The following is a 20,317-nucleotide window of genomic DNA, read 5'->3' on the forward strand; positions in this document are numbered from 1 at the left end:
CAAGGGGATCTATTATCCCCATATCATTTTATTATGTGTACTGAGGCATTAATAGCAAATATCAAAAAGGCAGAGAAAGAGAAACAAATAACGGGTATGACAGTGGCAAGAGCATCCCCCTGATCTCTCATCTGCTTTTTGCAGATGATAGTCTTTTCTTCTGCAAGGCACAAAGAGAGGAGTGTCAAACAATACTACGGATTCTAAAGGAGTATGAGGAGGTTTCTGGCCAACTTATTTATTTCCAAAAATCTTCGATCCAATTTGGACACAAGATTGAAGAATCTAAGAGACAAGAGATGAGAGACATTTTGGGTATACAAAACCTAGGAGGAATGGGATCTTATCTGGGTCTGCCAGAGAATATTGGCGGATCAAAGATACAGGTTTTCAGCTTTGTACATGAACGACTGGCAAATAGGATAAATGGGTGGACTTTCAAATTCTTTTCAAAAAGAGGGAAGGAGGTAATCATCATATCAGTAGTTATGGCACTACCAAATCATGTTATGTCCTGTTACCGATTACCAAAAGCAACCGCGAAGAAATTAACCGCTGCAGTAGCTCATTTTTGATGGAGTCCAGGGGGGAGTACAAAAGGTATGCATTGAAAATCATGGGACAAAATTTGTGTCAGCAAGGAGGAGGGAGGATTGGGTTTTAAGGACATAACAGATTTTAACACGGCAATGCTCGGCAAGCAGTTATGACGCTTGATAGACAAGCCAAACACTTTATTTACACGCGTTTTTAAAGGTCGGTATTACAGGAATGCATCACCCCTGGAGCCGATTCGCTCATATTCCCCATCATATGGTCGGCGGAGTATTATTTCAGCTAGATCTCTGGTAAGGAAATGACTCATCAAAAGGGTGGGACCAGGTTCATCCATCTCTGTATGGAATGATCCTTGGCTCCCAACCACCCGCCCGAGACCAGCAACTAAAAATCTGCACGATAACTATCCAAACCTTACAGTGGACTCTTTAATAGATCCTACTTCGCGAACTTGGAACTCACAAGCTCTTCGGGTTTTAGTTGATCCCCAGGATGTGAAAATAATTGAAAGTATACCTTTGAGTAGGATTCAGGATACAGATAAAGATGAATGGCATTTCACAAATAATGGGAGATACACGGTTAAATCGGGCTACCAGGTGGAACAGGCTTATCCAGATAGGGAAAGACCATTGACTGTGTTTGGCCCCATAGTGGATGTTTTGAAAGCGCTCTGTTGGACTATACGATGTCCACCAAAGTTAAAACATTTCTTGTGGCAGCTGGTTTTAGGGTGTATAGCGGTTAAAAAGAATCTGAATGCGAGAGGACTAAAAAGGGATGTGTGTTATGCGAGATGTGGAGATCCCGAGGAATCAATAAACCATGTGTTTTTTGAGTGTCTTCCAGCGATTCAGGTGTGGGCGCTCTCCAAAATACCATCAAATCCGGCTATCTTTCCAACAAGCTCGCTTTTCACAAATATGGATCACCTATTTTCGAGAGTTATCCCGAAAATGGATGATCACCAATTTGCATGGATTCTATGGTATATCTGGAAAGGCAGGAATAATAAAGTCTTTAGAAATATTGATGTAGACCCCAGGGATACTCTTAATTTGGCAGAGGTCGAATCCACACTATGGGCGGAGGCACAAACTCTGCATACAACGGTGGTACGAAACATAGAAGTGGGAAATTTACCTTCAATTCCAGGACGATGGTGTTTTGTGGATGCATCCTGGAAAGAATGTGACCCAATGCCCGGACAAAGGTTGGTATAGCACTTTCGAAGGTTTTGACGGTTTGATGGGTGCAAGGAATGTTAGGGCTCCTCTGTCTCCCCTTCACGCGGAGATGGAAGCACTACTTTGGGCTATGAAATGTATGCGAAACTTACGTCAATTTCAGGTCACATTTGCAACAGATTGTTCCCAATTGGTGAAGATGGTTTCGGAACAAGAGGAATGGCCAGCTTTTGAAGCTTACTTGGAAGATCTCAAGATTTTGAAGGATAGTTTTCACAGCTCACAGATCATTCATATCTCGCGGACGCAAAATAAAAAGGCGGATAGCCTAGCACGGGGTGCCAGGAGACAACTGTCTTTCGTTTTCCATATGGATGCGGAGTAACCTTTTTGGTTTTCAGAGGCTACATGAGTATCTTTGTTATTGTCAAAAAAAAAAAAATGTGTGTGCGCGCTCTTAGAATTCATAAGCTAGAACTTCCAATTGGGTATGGCTCTTACAACCTAAAGTCACTTCATACTCAGGGTCCGAATAGTAACCGCGGTTTTGATAATATAAGTGGTGCAAAATTAAAGTGTGGTACGGTCCAAGAGCGGTTCATGCGGTTTGCAGATCAAAAGCGGTTTCGATAAAAAAAAAATAGTGTAGTTTTGATAAAAAAAAGTAGTGCGGTTTTGATAAAAAAAAAGTATTGCGGTTTTTATAGAAAATAATGTAATAATATATTAATACGATTAGATATTTTTTTATTTAGTGATAATGTCATAGTATTTTTATAATTTTAAATATTAAAATTAATTTGAAATAGAAATTATAATATATATATATATATAGTAATTTAAATATAACTACTAAAAATACAAATTAAAATAGACTGTCATGTATATGCTTGTTTATAATCTAACCATAATATATATATATATCATTTTAAATATGAACGATATTATAACTTAATAATTTTTAATGAAATTCTATAAATTTGGTTTCACATATTTAAAATATTAACAAGTGGATAACCTAGAAAAGTGTACATGTCATATATTAATTAATCTTGAGTATATTTGACTGAGTATATATTACTAATAAATTTTGAGTATATTGAATAACTGTGACTAATATTAAAAAGTAACTACATACCGCACCATAACCAAAGCGGAACCATTGACTTGTGCGGTTTTGTATAAAATAGAAGAAACAAAAAGATTTTTTTTTCTGAGTTTTCAAGTGCGTTATTTGATCAATTATGAGGTGTTGGTTAATGTTTTTCCTGGTAACAAATGCGGTATTTCTCTCTCCTCAGTACAATCAATCTGAATCTGATTACAATTTTCAAAGCCTGCCCGTGTCTGCAAATAAATAATGTATATACGACATTATTGGGTTAGCAATGAGATCGCAGTGGACTCTTTTTATCCAATTGTTACTTAGATCATCTCCAACCCATAGCACTATTTTAGTGTCAAAACTACACTATTTTGATGTAGTTTCAACACTAAAAAATATTCTTTTCCAACCACAACACTAAATTTCACACTAAAAGTTATTTTTTAATATTATATATATTTAACTTTTTATTTATCATTTATTTAATTGTACAATTTATTAATAAAATAAGTGAATAGTATTTTAGTGGAGTGAATAGTATTATAATGTAGTGAATAGTATCACACCAAATTTGGTGTAAAATTATAGTGTGACACTAAAATGGTGTGATTTTTGCAGTTGAGTTAGAAAATGTTTTAGTGTCAAAATCACACTAAAATAGTGTTTTGAAGTTAAGTTGAAAATGACCTCAACGTATTATAATTCAGAACTGATCACTACTGGACGGAAAATCTCACCAAAAAGAAATATACTACCTATTTCTTTTCTTTTTCAAATGATATAAAAAGGTAAATCTACCTAACGTGACGAGTCTTGTCTCACAATGCGTTACATCAAGATCGTAATTATTCAAATTTATTATTAAAATACACTTAATTTCTATTTAATTATTTGTTTCATATTTTTAATACTCGTGGGAACCGTGGCAAATAAATATAGTCGAATATATTTGCGAAGTGATTTTGCCACATGTACTCTATATAATCAATTTCACAAAACAAATATGACATGACTACTGAAATTGATGACATGACTTACGGAAAAATATGACATGGATAATTTCATTTAATGTTGATTTATATTTTTGGCAAACTTATTAGAATACGGTAATAATTTATATATTACATTTAATATTGATATTTTTTTTTTGGTAAACTTTTTTAAAATATAGTACTAGTTCATACATCATCTATAAAATAAATATATTCATATATAACATTTCAAATTTCGAAATATTATTATTTTTGTATAATTATACAATTTGTATTACTAAAGCTTTCAAAAACTTCTACAATTTAAAAAAAAAATATCTAATCGTAAGAACATTAGTTTTTTATATATCTACAAATTTTATAAATATTGTTTAGGCTAAATTTTTGATAATTATATAATTTTATATAATTTTATTAGTTTTATACAAATTAATTTAATATATATGAAATATATATTAAATATTAGTAAAAAAATAGTAAAATCTATAATATTTAATAAAATTTATTTTTAAATATAAGTTAAATTAAAAAAATTATTTACTGCACATGGTGCAGGAAGACACCTAGTATACTATATATATAACCATATGATTTGTACGAAAATCCAAACAAACTTTAGAAGATAATACTCCTTAATATTTAAAAATATTGTTACAAAATAATATTATGAATCATTATATTAACAGCATAAAATAAATCATCCAAAACATATAAAATCACAAAAGACCTGGGAGAAATTTATGCACAACATTAATCACTCGATCAAAAACAATAAAACACAAACTTAATATTTTATAAACGTTGCAAACCCTTAATATGAATGGCAATAACAAATACATTAAATAAAAAAAATCTCACAATAACAATAAAATAATAATATGCACTACAAATGGATATAAATTAAACAATTAACCAATGTTTTGAAAATCGGACCAGACATTGATTCAAAATTGTAGTTGAGTCAATAGTCGGACAGGTTCAACCGAGTATTAAATTTAAATTTAATTATAAATAAAGTAATTATATATATGTTAAACAACAAAATTATTTTTCTCAAAAACTTTATTCCATTATTAAAATCTAAAATCATATGAAAATAAATTGATAACTTCAAAAAATAAAAATTAAACTATAATTAAAACTAATTTAGTTAGATAGATACTAAAAAGTAAAAACAAGATGATATTTTTTTGAAATCTTTTTAAAATCTGTAACTTTTTAGTTTTTTTAACTTGAATTAAAAAACGGGTTTTAATATTGAATCGGATTACATATTTTAATGGGTTTGACTGGTATTTGACCGGTAAAAATCAGTTTAATTTAAATACAATTTTAACACAACCCGGAACCGGCTAGAGGAGCAAGTCATATTCCAACCCGTCCGACCGACTGGTCCGATTTCAAAGCACTGCAATTAGAATAAACCCATACATCCAAAATAACTATCACACTACTTGAAAAATTTCAAAAATATTAGGCGAAATTATACCATATCAAGAATAGAAAAGTTCCCACAAGATATTCAAATTGAAATAAGCTCACTTGCTGTTAAAATTTCTAGGTCAATTTTCAGTGATATCAAGCGATCGTCTACAACATTAACTCACACCACTAAAGACAACAAGGTGTACGGAACTCTCAATCTTGACCGACTAACCTCTCGCCGCACTTACCATATATGAGAATCTAATGAGTAGATGTCTTGATGCCGGTAACCCACAATCTCACTATGTCAAAGGCGTACAATAATATTTTCATCAAAAAACACTGATATAGGGCTTCATTATTTTCACTCGACTACTAAAGAGTCGTATATAAATATCTTCTACGTATATGTCATACTAATGTTATGCAGAGGATAAATGAATATCGGAAAAAGGTATTTTAAATAAATTACAATGCCGACAATATGAAGCTAAGGATGATCAATGCTGGCAACATTATGGTCAACATGCAAATCTAATGCAAAATATTAAACACTTTACCACCACTATACAAAACTAAAACTGATCATCTACAATCAGAGAAAAAAATTGTTACACACATAAAAATCAAACAAACACAGTAGGATTATACTATAAAATAAAATATACTAAATCATCATAGCAAATTAACATTAAAAAAACACATGAAAACCAAATCAATAGAAAAATAATTACAACTTTTCCGCGCGTAGCGCGGACAACCCCCTAGTACTAATATATATTTGTCTCAAAAATGCATATATTTAATGTCACGTAAGTGTCGTATTAACACTTATTTCGGTCTGGTTATCTAGACCCCTCGAGCTGAGTAATAGAATAGTTGTTCCTTGCAAAAAAAAAAAACATTTATGACGAGGCAAGATTTATTTATTTTTCATTTTTACAGAAGTTGTAGTTTATCATATTGAGAAAAGTATAAAATTTCATAGAAAATATTTGATGCCCAAAGCATATTACATCACATGCGGAAAATGATTTGATTCCAAAACTCAATTAAAATACCTGGAAGAAGTAATCTCCCCTCTCATTTGATTTTTTCCCTCATATTTCATCTCCTGAGAAAAAAAGAAGACTAGCGATGAGAGGAAGAGGAGGAGAAGAAGAACCAGAGTCGAGGATTCTTCCACTGTTGAAAAGTCCTAACACGGCAGAGGAAGACGGTGGAGAACTGAAGAAGAGAGTTTGGGTTGAGACAAAGAAGCTATGGACAGTCGTTGGTCCTGCGATATTCAGTAGGCTAACGACTAATTCGATACTTGTAATAACTCAAGCTTTCGCTGGGCATCTTGGAGATGTTGAACTCGCCGCAATATCCATTGTCATTAACGTCATCCTCGGCTTCAACTTCGGCCTCTTGGTACTTTAGAGGTTTAATTATTTGATGTGTGTTGATTTTTTCCCAGTAATATGAAAAAATATATGTATATAAAATGGTGCAGCTTGGAATGGCGAGCGCGTTAGAGACGTTGTGTGGACAAGCGTTTGGAGCGAAGAAGTATTTCATGTTAGGAGTTTATATGCAGCGTTCTTGGATTGTTCTGTTCGTTTGTTCTGTCTTTTTATTACCGATTTATCTTTTCACAACTCCGGTTTTGAAATTTCTCGGTCAACCGGACGATATTGCTGAGCTTTGCGGTGTTGTCGCCCTTTGGGCCATCCCTCTCCATTTCTCCTTTTGTTTAGCTTTACCGCTTCAACGTTTCCTCCAGTGCCAGCTCAGAAACAAAGTACGCAGAACAACGCTAAATGCAAACACAATGAAAAAATCAGTTTATTTATAAAAACATTTTTTTATATTAAGCTAAATAGCTAATCATTTTTTTTCTCTTGAGTTATAAGGTGACTGCTTATTCGGCTGCGGTTGCATTGGTGGCTCACGTTTTAATGTGTTGGTTGTTCGTGTACGGGCTTCAACTTGGAGTCGCGGGGACAATGGCTACAGTTGGTATATCTTGGTGGATCAGTGTTTTTATTCTATTAGCTTATTCGGTTTGCGGTGGCTGTCCACTCACTTGGACCGGCTTATCCTTCGAAGCCTTCACCGGACTTTGGGAGTTTCTCAAACTCTCTGCTTCTTCTGGCGTTATGCTTTGGTACGAACTTTTTACTTTTATAAAGTACCCATTTCTGATATTATTGTCTGTGTGTACCAGTACCACACAATTTTTTTTAAGGCAGTAGGTGATTTGTCTCTTCTGGACAGTTTGGAGAACTGGTATTATCAGATCTTGGTTATAATGACTGGAACTCTTCAGAATCCTCGGATAGCCGTCGACTCTTTGTCCATATGGTAAGCTAGTTTCAACCTTTTTTGTGTGTGTTTATGGGTACCGCATTGTTTTGTAAGTTTGTTTGTTTGGTTGTTGCAAAAAGGGTTATAATCACTTTTTATACGACGGGTGACACAAAACAGCAGTATATTTTTTTTGAGAGTATCCGACAATAATAAGAGGTGCCAGTAAAGTTGAAACATTACGAAAATGGTCATAAGAGATGATCATTAGTTGTACCACACTGTCTATACCAATAAAAGCATTTATCTTCTGTAATTTGGAATAACTATTCGTTGTAATCCCTTATTCTTAGATATGATTGACGTATGAAACAAAACTTTGGCAGCATGACGATAAATGGATGGGAGATGATGATTCCTCTTTCTTTCTTTGCCGGAACCGGGTAAACGTCATCCTCCTCTATAACTAGTTTCTAAGACCATGATTAATTGGGTTCTTAGCTTTGGCTAAGAAAAACTAAGAACTGTCTCTTAAATAAGGGCATGTTTATTGATGTCAGAAGGGTTGTTAAGCATACTTGCAATTAAAATAAAGGAAAAAAGGAAGAAAATAGGTGGGACGTACCTTATTTAAGCAAATGAAGGGACGTTGCTTCGATTACTTCTTCATCTTTTGTTTGTCTCTCTCTATGACCTCACTTAAGAAACATTTAAGTGTTTTACCATTAAACATGTTCTAAGAGTTGTTTTTTAGCTGAAAAGTTTAATAAAAAAAAACAAAAAATGTCAAATCATGAGTTAAGAACCCTGGCTAAGAGACCGAGGTTAATCATGCCGTAAACCAGTTAATTATTTTTGAACTGGATCTGGTTCGGTTTATATAGTACAACCAAGTTCTTAAGAGCATGATTAACGCTAGGGGGAGCATGGGTTCTTAGGTTTTTTTTTGTCCGATTTTTAAAAAAAAAATTCAAAACTAACCAATCGCGGACCGCCACGTGTCAGTGGAGCTCGCGAACAGTAAAAAACTCTATAAAACTCGCGTCTTGCAGAAGAAGAGGAAGAGTTGAGTTTTAGGAAGAATACGGGGAGAGGTGGGATAAATGTGCTCTAATACAATCATACTAGTAAAGTATTAAATATTTTAGACCAAAAAAAAGTATTAAATATTTGGTCGTTAACAGGCGGGCCGTGAATTTAAAATTATAAATAAATGATTGTGGAAGGTCATGTCGGGTTTGATTTTTGTTTTGCTTTCCAAGTATTTAATTCTATATTTATGTGCGTGTAACTAGTACTCCGTATTTATTGTAGAGTTATTCTTGGGTTCACCCCCTACGGTGAACCTTTAGGTTCACCAACCAATAGAAAATTGTCATTTTAAATCTAGTATCTTTTAATTAAGGAAACCAAATAACTTGGCAAATTATATTATTTTTTCAAAATAAAATTTAAAAATAAATAAAAATAATATATAAAAAACGAATTAAAAAAAAATGTTGTCAACAAAACACTAAACCCTAATACTAAACCCTAAACTCTAATCCTAAACCCTAAATCCTTGGGTAAACCCTAAATCTTTGGGTAAACCCCTAAATCCTTGGAAAAACACTAAACATGTTGTCAACAAAACACTAAACCCTAAACTCTAATCCTAAACCCTAAACCCTTGGAAAAACCTTAAACCCTTGGGTAAACCCTAAACTCTTGGGTAAACCCTAAACCCTTAGGTAAACCCTAAACCCTTGGAAAAACACTAAACATTTGGATAAATTCTAAATTCTAAATCTTAAACACTAAACTCTAAATCTTAAAAATAAATATTTTTTTTAAATAATCTTTTTTTAGAACTATTGTTATTTCTCTTTATTTAATTTTTAATTTTTTATTTTAAAAGCATAATATAATTTGGTAAGTTATTTTGTTTCCTTAATTAAAAGATACTAGATCTAAAATGACAACTTTCTATTGGTTAGTGAACCTAAAGGTTCACCCTAGGGGGTGAACCCAAGAAAAAGTCTTTATTGTATATCGAATCGTATTAGTTATGTTGTAAATGCGTGCATGGCTGTGGCTTTCAGTGACGGTTCACGTACGTTGACAGAAAGACGTGGGACTATAAAATACTAATTCCTCCGTCTAATATAAATGGTGTTTTATGAATTATTTTAGTTTTTTTTTCATAATTTCTATGCAAAATTTTAAAATTATTTGCTTTCTGTGACTATTTATATTCTGCTTAGTGATTTTTTCATGCATTAGTGGAATTGTTTTAGTTAACAATATTTTAGTATAAAAGAGGTAAATTGAATAAAATTCTTCGTTTTTTAATCAATATTCAAAAATCTTAAACATCAAAGAAAATGTAACAGAGGATTAACTAGGTATGTACTTTATAGTTTATACTGTTGATTTGTAGTTTATTCTCGTCTTTTCTTTTTGTGTAGCATGTGTATATAGTAAGATAGTGAGTGTTTAATAACTATTTGCAGTGTACGTGTAGCAAACGAACTAGGAGCGGGTAATGGAAAAGGAGCAAAGTTTGCTACGATTGTCTCAGTGACACAATCCTTAATAATCGGATTATTTTTCTGGGTGAACATAATGCTTTTCCATAACCAAATCGTTCACGTCTTTTCATCAAGCGAAGCCGTTTTAACGGCTGTTAATAAACTCACCATTTTGTTAGCTCTCACCGTTCTTCTTAACAGCGTTCAACCGGTTCTTTCCGGTACGTCACAAACCCTTTGTTTATAGCTATCACTTTTCAATTTCTCTTTTAATTATTGAGTCAAAGTTTGTGTGTTACTTTTGATTCTTGAGTAGGTGTTGCTGTTGGATCAGGTTGGCAATCCTACGTGGCATATATTAACTTGGGATGTTATTACTGCATTGGGGTTCCACTTGGGTTTTTAATGGGCTGGATCTTTAAATTCGGCGTCATGGTAGATTTACAATATTCTCTTTATTAGTTTATTTAAATCATTTATATATATGAGATTATTGAGAAGGATAATTTTTTTTTTTTGCTAAGTAAATTGAGAAGGATAATGGTTTGTGATTTTATTTATTTGTAGGGTATTTGGGCTGGTATGATGTTCGGAGGAACCTTAATTCAGACAATGATTTTATGTTTCATCACAATGAGGTGTGATTGGGAAAAAGAGGTAAACTTTTTTTTGTTGTTGCATGTGTTTTCTTTTTTTTTTTTGGGTCAAAACATGTGTTCTCTGTGTGTGATTTGTTTACAGAAACCCAGTTACTGATGATGTTTTTCTTTGTCTACAGAAACCCAGTTTTTTTTTGACGAAATTTTAAATTTATTGATCATCACTAAAAGACTAAAAGAATATATGTACAACTATGAATAGTTTATGCAACTAACTTTGAAAAAAGAATTCTAGAGCTCTAATTTGAAGCGTCATGAGCTGCAAACCACCTGATCATTAGACCTTGCAGTCTCGGGTTGAGAGTGTACTTTGTAGAAGAAATGCGATTTCTAACTGTCTTATCAATCAACTTTGCAAACCGGTCGACTGTCTTATGGCTGGTACTGTGCTTCCTCTCATTGCGAAACCCATTTACTGATGATGTTTTTCTTTTGTTGATAAAATCTGCAGGCGCAGATAGCAAATGTACGTGTTAACAAATGGTCCAAGACATTAAAATGAAGATTTATCGAAACAACTTATCATAAGCTTTCTTTTGTATACTAATTGTCGCTGTTGGTATTTTTCTTTTGGTAAACTTGTATTGAAATATTGTGTGTATGTTTAAATAAACCAGTCAAAACGGTGTACGTTGGTATTGAAATGTTCTATATAATTATTTGATAAGCTTTAAAAATTTTAAGATATGCCAGAATCATTGCTAGAGTGATTATTAAAGTTTTTAGAAAATTAAATTGGTTCATTTAAACATAATAACATATACCGTACTTTTTATTAAACTAACCATAAATTAGTTATTAATGGACACATATATATTCTTCTTCTTTCCTTAAATAAAAGTTACATGGTTACCTAATATAATCAAATTATATATATGACAATTAATGATATTGAATAAAAATATATATATTCTTCATCATTTTTGTTTAATTTTATATTATTAAAATAAATTAAATAATCGCATTAACTATATAATAAAAATTTAGTTTTTTCGTATATGTAATATTTTAGATTCTTAAAAATAACCATCAATTACTAATATTGTTAAAAATTTCACATTAAATTTTTTTGATCGAATGATTTAAATTTTTTTATAACAAGATACAAATGATCATAAAATATATCATATGAGTAGGAATGTTTAACATTTTACATATTCTGATCCCTTAATGTAATGCATATCATAAGTGCCTAAATTATTATGTATTTAAACTGACGGTTTAATTTTGTATTGTAAAAATAAATTTTTGTTTTGTTTAACAATTATGTAACATTTGTCTTTTATAAATATTTCTTCCAAGTGCAAGGCACAAGTCTCTGTCTAGTTGGAAAATATATCTTTAACCAAGTGAATTTTTCTTACCATCTTCTGCGATTGCTTATACGAAAATGATGGGTCTCAAGCTTGAAATTGTGCCCATTACAAAAAAGACTATCGGTAATGGCACCGCGGCTCTTGTTGGCCTCTCATAGGGAAAAGGCCAACTCTTTGTTGGCAATCTCAACTGTTTCATTAGTTGCATGATAATTTTCTTGTTCGAAAATTCGGTAACAAACACATGTAAAGTAGATTAGAAAGAGAGTTGAGAGATTGGCAAGACGAAACAGACATGGGAACTCATTCGAAAAGAAAATTCCCGGTTCAAGGTGGAAGAGCATCTGGTTTAGGCACCACATTACGAAATATGCTTTCCTTCCTTGGTTAGCAACTCAAAATAGATTGGCAACTGGAGATCGCATGCTGGCCTGGAATGTAGGCGCTAATCCATCATGTGTTCTCTGTCAGAATGTGATGGAATCAAGAGACCATCTTTTCTTTGAGTGTAGTTACTCGGGAGAGGTCTGGCCGAAACTGATGTGAGGTATGCTACATAGCTCTTTCGCAAGTCTGAGGTCGGAGCTGGTGATGTTCATAAAGAGCATAATTCTTATTCTAATGCTTTTAAATGCTTTCATAATAATTATTGATTTGATAATGAAGAGCATAATTTTTCTATTAGATAAAGAATATTTGAAAGCATTTGCATCTTCTAAATGCTTTCATAATAATTATTGATTTGATAATAAAAAGCATAATTCTTATTATAATGTTCTATAAATCAAAGAAAATTCTTTAGCAAGCCATCTTTTATAATCAATATTTCATTTTTAATCCAACCAAAAATTTATCATCAAATTTTTCAAAAATTGATAATTTAGTAAATGAGAAATTGCCAAAAATGACTCAAAACTTGATTTTGAATACAAAAGTGTACCCCAAATTTAATTAAATTTAAAAATAACTCAAAATGCTAGTGAAATTACAACAACTTCCTTATGACCAAAAAAAAAACTTCTATTGAATTTTATCATTATAACCTTTCGTATGAGCATATTTACAAAGAAGTCTTTTCATAAAAGACTTCTTTGTAAGTTTTCTCGTTCCGTAGATCTCTAAAATAATTTAATTTTTTTTATAAAAAATATTATGTTGGAAAAAAATTGAAATCATGTAATAATAAACATTTCTAAATGATGTAAATTTAATTTTACTAAAATTAAATTATTTTCAACATAGATGAGTGAATGTAGATTGAGTCATGATAGTCATAATTTAGGGTTTGGTAACATATGTTATAGTATTGTTGGTATTTTAGGGTTAGATTTTGAAATTTTATCTTTGTTTTTATTTTAATTTGAAATATATGTGTTTAGTGACTATCTAATAACTTGATTTAAACACTTTCTTAGTATCTTGTAAGTTTAAAGAAGTATTTTTTGCATAATTATTTGATTATAGGGTCTGGAAGATTCACAGAAGACTTCCCAAAAAGTCTTCTGACGTATCAGGTTTTCCGCCTAAATCGACTTCTTCCAAAAGTCTTCATGGGAAGTCTTCTCATGTATTAGATCTTAAAAGTAATAATTTTTTTTATAAAAAAATATTGTCAAATGGAAAAAAAAATGAAATCATGTATTAGTAAACATTTATAAATGATGGAAATTTAGAGTTACTAAAATTGAATTATTTTTAACATAGATGAGTGAATGTAGATTGAGTCATGATAGTTTTTGGTTTAGGGTTTGGTAACATATGCTATAATATTGTTGGTATTTTTAGGGTTAGATTTTGAAATCTTATCTTTAAAAAAAAATGACATATATATGTTTAGTGTCTATCTAAAACTTGATTTAAACATTTTTATGTATCTTTTGAATTTAAAGAAGTGTTTTTTTGCTTAATTATTTGATTATAGGGTTTGGAAGACTCACATAAAACTTCCGAAAAAGTCTTCTGACATATCTCAACTAAATTACAAAATATAAAATAAAACTATCAAAAATTAGTGAAAATATATAATATAATTAAAAATACATAGAATAAAAGAACAGATATAAAATTATACAAAAAAAAAATCAATTTTAAATAGTATTTTCACGTTTCATTAAGCTAAATTAAATGGATTCATAACTCAAAAGGTAGTGTATCTCATGGAATTTTCTCTCTTTTGTGGTCACAAAACTTAAGCTAGAAAAAAAACTAAAAAGAAATTCATGAAAATCTTAACCAATAATTAATAAATAATTAAAATTAAAAATTTGAAAATAGTAGTGAAAAAAATTATAGAAAATATATAAATTTTTTCGAATCACGGAAAATATAGAAAGCCACAATGAAATGAATGATATAAAACATAAATATAAGGTTATTAAATCCAATCAAGTGTCTAAAATCCACTCATTTTCTATGTGTAATAAATAAAAAATGATGTCAAAAATTAAAACATACGAAGTAGAAAGAATGAGGGATATAAATTCAATAAAATTATTTAAATTAATATACATTGTTCTCATTTCAGTTTCCATTAGGAGAAAATGGTTAACAAAACCAAGCAAGACGATGGGGCTGTGCTTTCGTTAATAAAATAAAGACAATACTAATGCATAATAATAACTAAATTGAAACAATGTGAAAAAATAAAATTTAAACAATTGTCAAAATGAAAAAAATGAAAAACAAATTTCCATGCAAAGCACAGAAAAATCTTTATAATAATAAATAAAAATCATGTGGCAAAAAAAGCAAATAATATTAAAACATAAATAAATGCTGAAAATTTGATTTACCTAATTTGAACATAATATATTTCCATGAAATATTCAAATCTAGATAGGCATTTATATATATTTATATAGATAAAAAATGTTGCCTTGTAGATTAATTATCTCTCAATTTATTCTCAATAAAAATTAAATGATACAATGACGTTTCCTCAGTTTCTCACCAATTCTTTTTGATATATTATACATAAATATTTGTCAAAAATATTATAATTAAACATTTTGGGGGTGTTATTGGTTAAAATGGAAATAATCATTTGAATGAATTAAAAACGATATCATAATGGAAATTGTGGTCAATGCGTTGCATACATGCATGCTATAATTCTTTTCGAGGGAAAAACTGGAAATTTCTTTTCAACACAAAACCTGAAAAATTGTTTGGTTACAAAATGTTTTGGGTTTTGTGGTGATGATTTGTTTTTTTCGAGGGAAAATTGATGGTGACTAATAATATTGTTTTTAATTGGAAAAGAAATGATTTTAAAATTTCATGGTAAAATGTTAGATTTTTTATGAGTGTAATTTACACATGAAGCTACATTCAAATCCATCAAATTGTTTTCAAATCAAATGATTGTAAGAATCTATTAAACATGAATAACACTAGATTTTAATTGTTGCATTCAAATTCTTAACTAAATAACAATGGATTGTAAATTCTTCTAATGAGTAAATTGTAAATCTAAGAACCAATAACATTTTAGTTGAGATATTTTAAATGTAATAACCAATAACACTAAATTTTATTATAGAATTTACAATCAATCATTGAATAACATTAGATTATAAAACCTATTAAATTAACTTTAAATTCACTATTGAATAACACAATATTTAAGATTTCTGGCTGTAAGACCGTCTCCAATGGTTCACCATATTTTCACTCTAAAATAGAATAACTCTATAATAGAGTTGTAATATACTCCAATAATACTCTATTTTAGAGTGAAAAATAGAATGATGAACAGAAAACAATTTATTTCTATAAATAGAGTAAACCCATTTTTTATTCTATTATAGAGTAAAAAATAGAGTACCATTGGAGCATTTTAACTCTAAACTCTATATTAGAGTGGAATATAGAATGAAGTTGGAAATGTCTTAAGTAGGCATTATCTGTTACAGTGATCAAATCAACAAAACGACTCATCTCTCGTCTTTTGATATGATATCATGTACTGCGATATAAAAGCAAAGAAGATACATATACACACGAATTAACATCGTTAATGAAAGTAAATCAATATACACACGCATTAACAGCGTTAATGAAAGTAAAGCGAAGTTTTAAACCACTGGCACATTAATTAGATCTTTAACGTGCATGTTGATGATAACATTACTTCTTAAATTTATGCATGCTTCCTAGCAGGAATTGGTTTTAAGTAGTAAAAATGTTTAATGGCAACATAAAGATAGTGTTAACAGATTGATGCAAAAGAAAAAAACCCTGACATATTAAAAAAAGAAAAGTCTCTCTGTAACAATAATGGCGAACCCCTGGTTCCCACCTAACGGTGGCTCCGCCCTGTCTCTGCCGCGTTTCACCACTGGTGACAGCTCAAACCCCATCCCCCCGACCCTCCTGATCCTGACAACCCCCTCTCCCTTGCCCGTTCCCCCCTCCCCTCGGCTCATCCTCTTCTAAACCCACCCGAGCTTCATCGCAAACTTCCAGATCTACATGGCCTACGGTGAGCTTCTAAAACTGTTGTTGGTGCTTGTCCTTCTGGTCCAACTTCTGTTTCAACTGGTTCTCCAAAATCTACTTCTCCCGGATCTAGAAATACTATTTCCGCGAACTTCAAAATTCTTCACCCTAAGTATTCCTCCCCCATCCAAACTAATAAAGCCTCTAGTGCCTCCTCCACTATCCATGTTCCACCATCATCTCACCTTCCCCCTGTTCCACCGTCCTCGACAAACCCTAACCACGCTCCGCCTAAACCTTCTGATTCGACCACAAATTCTGAACCACCCCTCAAGACAAACCCGAATCCTACTGCTGAACAGAATAAAAACCCCTCTGCTCCGCCCCCTACTACTCCTCTGGTTCAATAAAAATCAGGAAGTTAGAAGATAAGTCTCTCAAGTGTCTGGCTCCTGTTACTCTTTCCGACAAACAAGTCCCTCGTGTTCTTATCTCCGACAGTTTGATTCAGAAAGGAGCAGAAATACACAAAGATTTCATAATATGTTATTTCAATGGAAGGCTCCCTCCATTTAATCAAATTTAAAGCATACTAAATCACATGTGGGGCAAAGAAAAACGAGTTGAAATTCACACTAACCCGTTGTCTCGATCCATGCTGGTGAGGATTCCTTTCGACTACTTGAGGCAGAAGATACTCAAAAAACAGTCTAGTACGTTGGTTAGTCCATGTTCAATGCGGTTCAATGGTCTTCTTCAGCGTCGGCCTCACCGCCATCTCTTGAATCCATCCAAATTTGGGCGCACTTGACGGGTGTTCCACTGGATCTTCGCCACCAACAAGGTCTGAGTTTGGTTGCTAGCCTTGTATGTGAACCGAAGGAGACTGGTGATTTTACCAAAAACTTAGTGAGTCTAACTCTCTCGCACGTCAAGGTAGTTGTTGATCTTACCAAGCCTTTATCGGATGTGGTAGAGTTTGTGCGCCAAAGTGGTGAGGTAGTTGAGGTTCAGGAGTCATATCCTTGGGTTCCGCCTACTTGCTCCTTATATAAAGAACTTGGTCATGTAGCACGTAACTGTCTACATGCTCTTCCACCTGCAAAATCTTCTGAGGTATTGATATCTTGCATATTTCCATTATCTTATCCATTCATCCATGTGCATTTTGATCATATAGACTAGGATTTAGTCATGTTTAGGTTACATTTTGCATACATGAGTCTCTATCAGGTGTTGGAGTGCCACATGGAGTTCTTGGGGCTATTTGGATGCATTTGGAGCTCAAAGGAGGTGAAATATGTGATCATTGGACGAGCAGAGCATGGGAGCGAGGTTCCGCAGCGACGTCATGAGGTCGCTCCAAAGCACCTCTCAGAGCGACCTAGCTGGAGCGACCCCGTGAAGTCGCTCGCCATACTCACCCCGTGAAGCGACTTGCCCAGAGCGACGCGCCGAGGTCGCTCGCATCTCACACCCCTCTCGAAGCGACCTCCTAAAGCGACGCCATGAAGTCGCTCGCGTTCTCGTCACTCCGAACAGTCTTAGATGACCCTGGAGCGACCTCTCAGAGCGACCTATCAAGGTCGCTCCCGATCCAGAGCGACCCGTTGGAGCGACACACCAAAGTCGCTCGGGACCTCTCGCCAGGAGACACCAAAAATCGGCCCTGGAGCGACCTTCCGGAGCGACACCTGCAAGTCGCTCCGCGTTATTTTGCTGCCGAAAATCATGACTTCTCAAGGACCTTTTTGCAATTTATTTTGGACGTTTTACATTTCTAAAACCTATGTTTTAACATCTTTTGTAGCCAGGAGGCAGATTATCTTTGGATCTATTGAGAAATACACAAAAACTCTCTTGAGAAGTTTATCTCTTGGATTTTGATTGTTATGTTCTTGTGTTATTGTTGATTTCTTATCTATTTCTCTACATGATTAATCTGAAATCCAATATGGGTTTAAGAGGAATCATGGAGATTAGTGAGTAATCACCTTTTGAATTCATGAGTTAGGGAGATTAAGGGTGATTAGTTAGTTCTAGGATGTTTTAGTGTAGATCATTCTTGTTCCTTGCTAGTAGAGTATTCCTAATGCATCTTCTGAGTTGGCCACTCAAAAGTTGATCAATAGGCATTTCCCACCCGAAAGATGTTTGATGAAATGCCTGAGACAACTCTCCAAGGCTTTTAGTATACTTTGCCAAAGACATTTGTTGTTAAAGATACTAAGATAGCTAATAGACTTGTTAGTAATGATTGCTTTCATATTATTCAACCAAAGACATTTGATGTTTGAGATATGTTAGCAAATGAGCATTCATCTAGACATAGAGCTTGCTTAGAATTGTGTCTAGGCTTAAGGTTGATAGTTTGATTGATCATTTGCCATCCTTAGTTCGATACTTGATCACCCAAGGTCTAATCCCTATGCCCATGAGTTCTCTTTTCCCTTAGTCAAGAAAGTATCATTCTGTTATTGCTTTCTAGTTTTAGTCATAGCTTAAAACCCATCTAAATCATTGGTTGCACTTAGATTAAGTGAGTACTTGCATTCTCAGTGCTTTGATATCCCTCAGAACTGGTTCGACAATCACTATACTACAACATTTGTCTTAGGAGCCTTGAAAACTCCTAACATCAAATTGGCGCCGTTGCCAAATTCTGAGTAGATTTAAACATTGAGATTTAGTCACTTGCTTGAGACTAAGTCATTTTAATTTTGTTTTGTTACTGATTCTTCTTCTTCACCTACCTTTCACTTTCAGGTGTATGAACTTGAGGAGCAGGGGTCCATCAAACCTAGTTCCAATAGTAGCAGACATCAGAGCTTTTGAGAGGGAGTGTGCTAGAGCTAGAAGAGAAGAAGAACACCAGGCCCACTTGGATATTGATATGGCAGATCCACCGCAAGGGGCAGAACACCAACCGCGGGCAGCTCGACCCATTGGCACTTACGACCGCCCCAACATACATGGTCACAGATTCGGAATCCGAGCACCAGCTGTGGCAGCCAACAACTTTGAGGTCAAGTCAGGACTCCTCAACGTGATCGAGAACAACAAGTATCATGGCTTGGCTCTGGAGGACCCATTTGATCACTTGGATAGGTTCGACAGCTACTGTGGGTTGTCAAAAACCAATGGTGTGTCCGAAGATGCCTTAAAGCTCAAGCTATTCCCTTTCTCTTTGGGGGATAAGGCACGTCAGTGGGAGAAGTCTCTACCCAGCGACTCTATCACCACTTGGGATGAGTGCAAGAGAGCATTCTTGGAGAAATTCTTCTCATCCTCAAGAACTGCTAAGCTGAGAAATGAGATCTCCAGTTTCCAACAGAAGAACTTGGAAGGATTCAGTGAAGCCTGGGAGAGATTCAAGGGCTACCAAGCTCAATGCCCACACCATGGTTTCTCTAAGGAGAGCTTGCTGAGCACATTCTACCGTGGTGCTCTTCCTAAGTACAGGGCCAGACTGGATACAGCTAGCAATGGGTTCTTCTTGGGGAGAACTGAGGAAGATGCAGAGGAGCTGGTTGACAACATGGTAAAGAGTGATGCAGTCTACAGTGGAGACCACGACAGAAGCAGTCGAACAGATGATAAGCAGACGAGGAAGGAGTTGAAAGCTCTACAGGATAAGATAGACATCCTCCTTGCTGATAAAGCCACACAAGAGCAGCTGCACTTTGTTGGTAACCCAAGCCAAGATACACCACCTGTTGTCCATGAGGTTGAGGGTTTGGAAGGTCAGGAAGAGCTGTGTTTCATCAACAACAATGGTAGCTGGTACAAAAAAGAGCCCAACTTTCAGTACAACAACTACCAACAGAAATCCT

The 20,317-nt window shown here is 33.5% G+C and overlaps 1 protein-coding gene and 1 non-coding gene across 3 annotated transcripts; one reads left to right on the forward strand and one right to left on the reverse strand.

Moving 5' to 3' along the window:
• Positions 1–6,197: 6,197 nt before the first annotated feature.
• LOC125583550 (protein DETOXIFICATION 27-like) lies at positions 6,198–11,405 on the forward strand. 2 transcript variants are annotated; one of them, XM_048750639.1, is made up of 9 exons: positions 6,206–6,683; positions 6,766–7,053; positions 7,166–7,419; positions 7,530–7,616; positions 7,946–8,002; positions 10,052–10,290; positions 10,386–10,504; positions 10,637–10,726; positions 11,180–11,405. In XM_048750639.1, exons 1-9 carry the CDS (start codon positions 6,405–6,407, stop codon positions 11,228–11,230), a joined length of 1,464 nt encoding a protein of 487 aa, XP_048606596.1. In that variant the 5' UTR covers positions 6,206–6,404; the 3' UTR covers positions 11,231–11,405. The 2 variants fall into 2 exon arrangements, with proteins under 2 accessions (XP_048606597.1, XP_048606596.1); XM_048750640.1 differs by lacking the exon at positions 7,946–8,002 and having other exon boundaries at positions 6,198–6,683.
• Positions 11,406–19,785: 8,380 nt separating this feature from the next.
• Positions 19,786–19,892, reverse strand: LOC125584664. The gene has a single exon (XR_007321574.1). It is a non-coding gene; the product is annotated as a small nucleolar RNA R71 (small nucleolar RNA).
• Positions 19,893–20,317: the final 425 nt, after the last annotated feature.

Source organism: Brassica napus, chromosome C3 (assembly GCF_020379485.1).
Source record: "Brassica napus cultivar Da-Ae chromosome C3, Da-Ae, whole genome shotgun sequence".
In the NCBI taxonomy this organism is placed as follows: domain Eukaryota; kingdom Viridiplantae; phylum Streptophyta; class Magnoliopsida; order Brassicales; family Brassicaceae; genus Brassica; species Brassica napus.

Coding starts and splice junctions, on each gene's coding strand:
- LOC125583550 (XM_048750639.1), top strand. CDS start 6,405: ATGAGAGGAAGAGGAGGAGAAGAAGAACCAGAGTCGAGGATTCTTCCA. Junction 8,003..10,051: donor TCTTTCTTTGCCGGAACCGG/GTAAACGTCATC, acceptor AACTATTTGCAG/TGTACGTGTAGCAAACGAAC. Junction 10,291..10,385: donor CGTTCAACCGGTTCTTTCCG/GTACGTCACAAA, acceptor ATTCTTGAGTAG/GTGTTGCTGTTGGATCAGGT.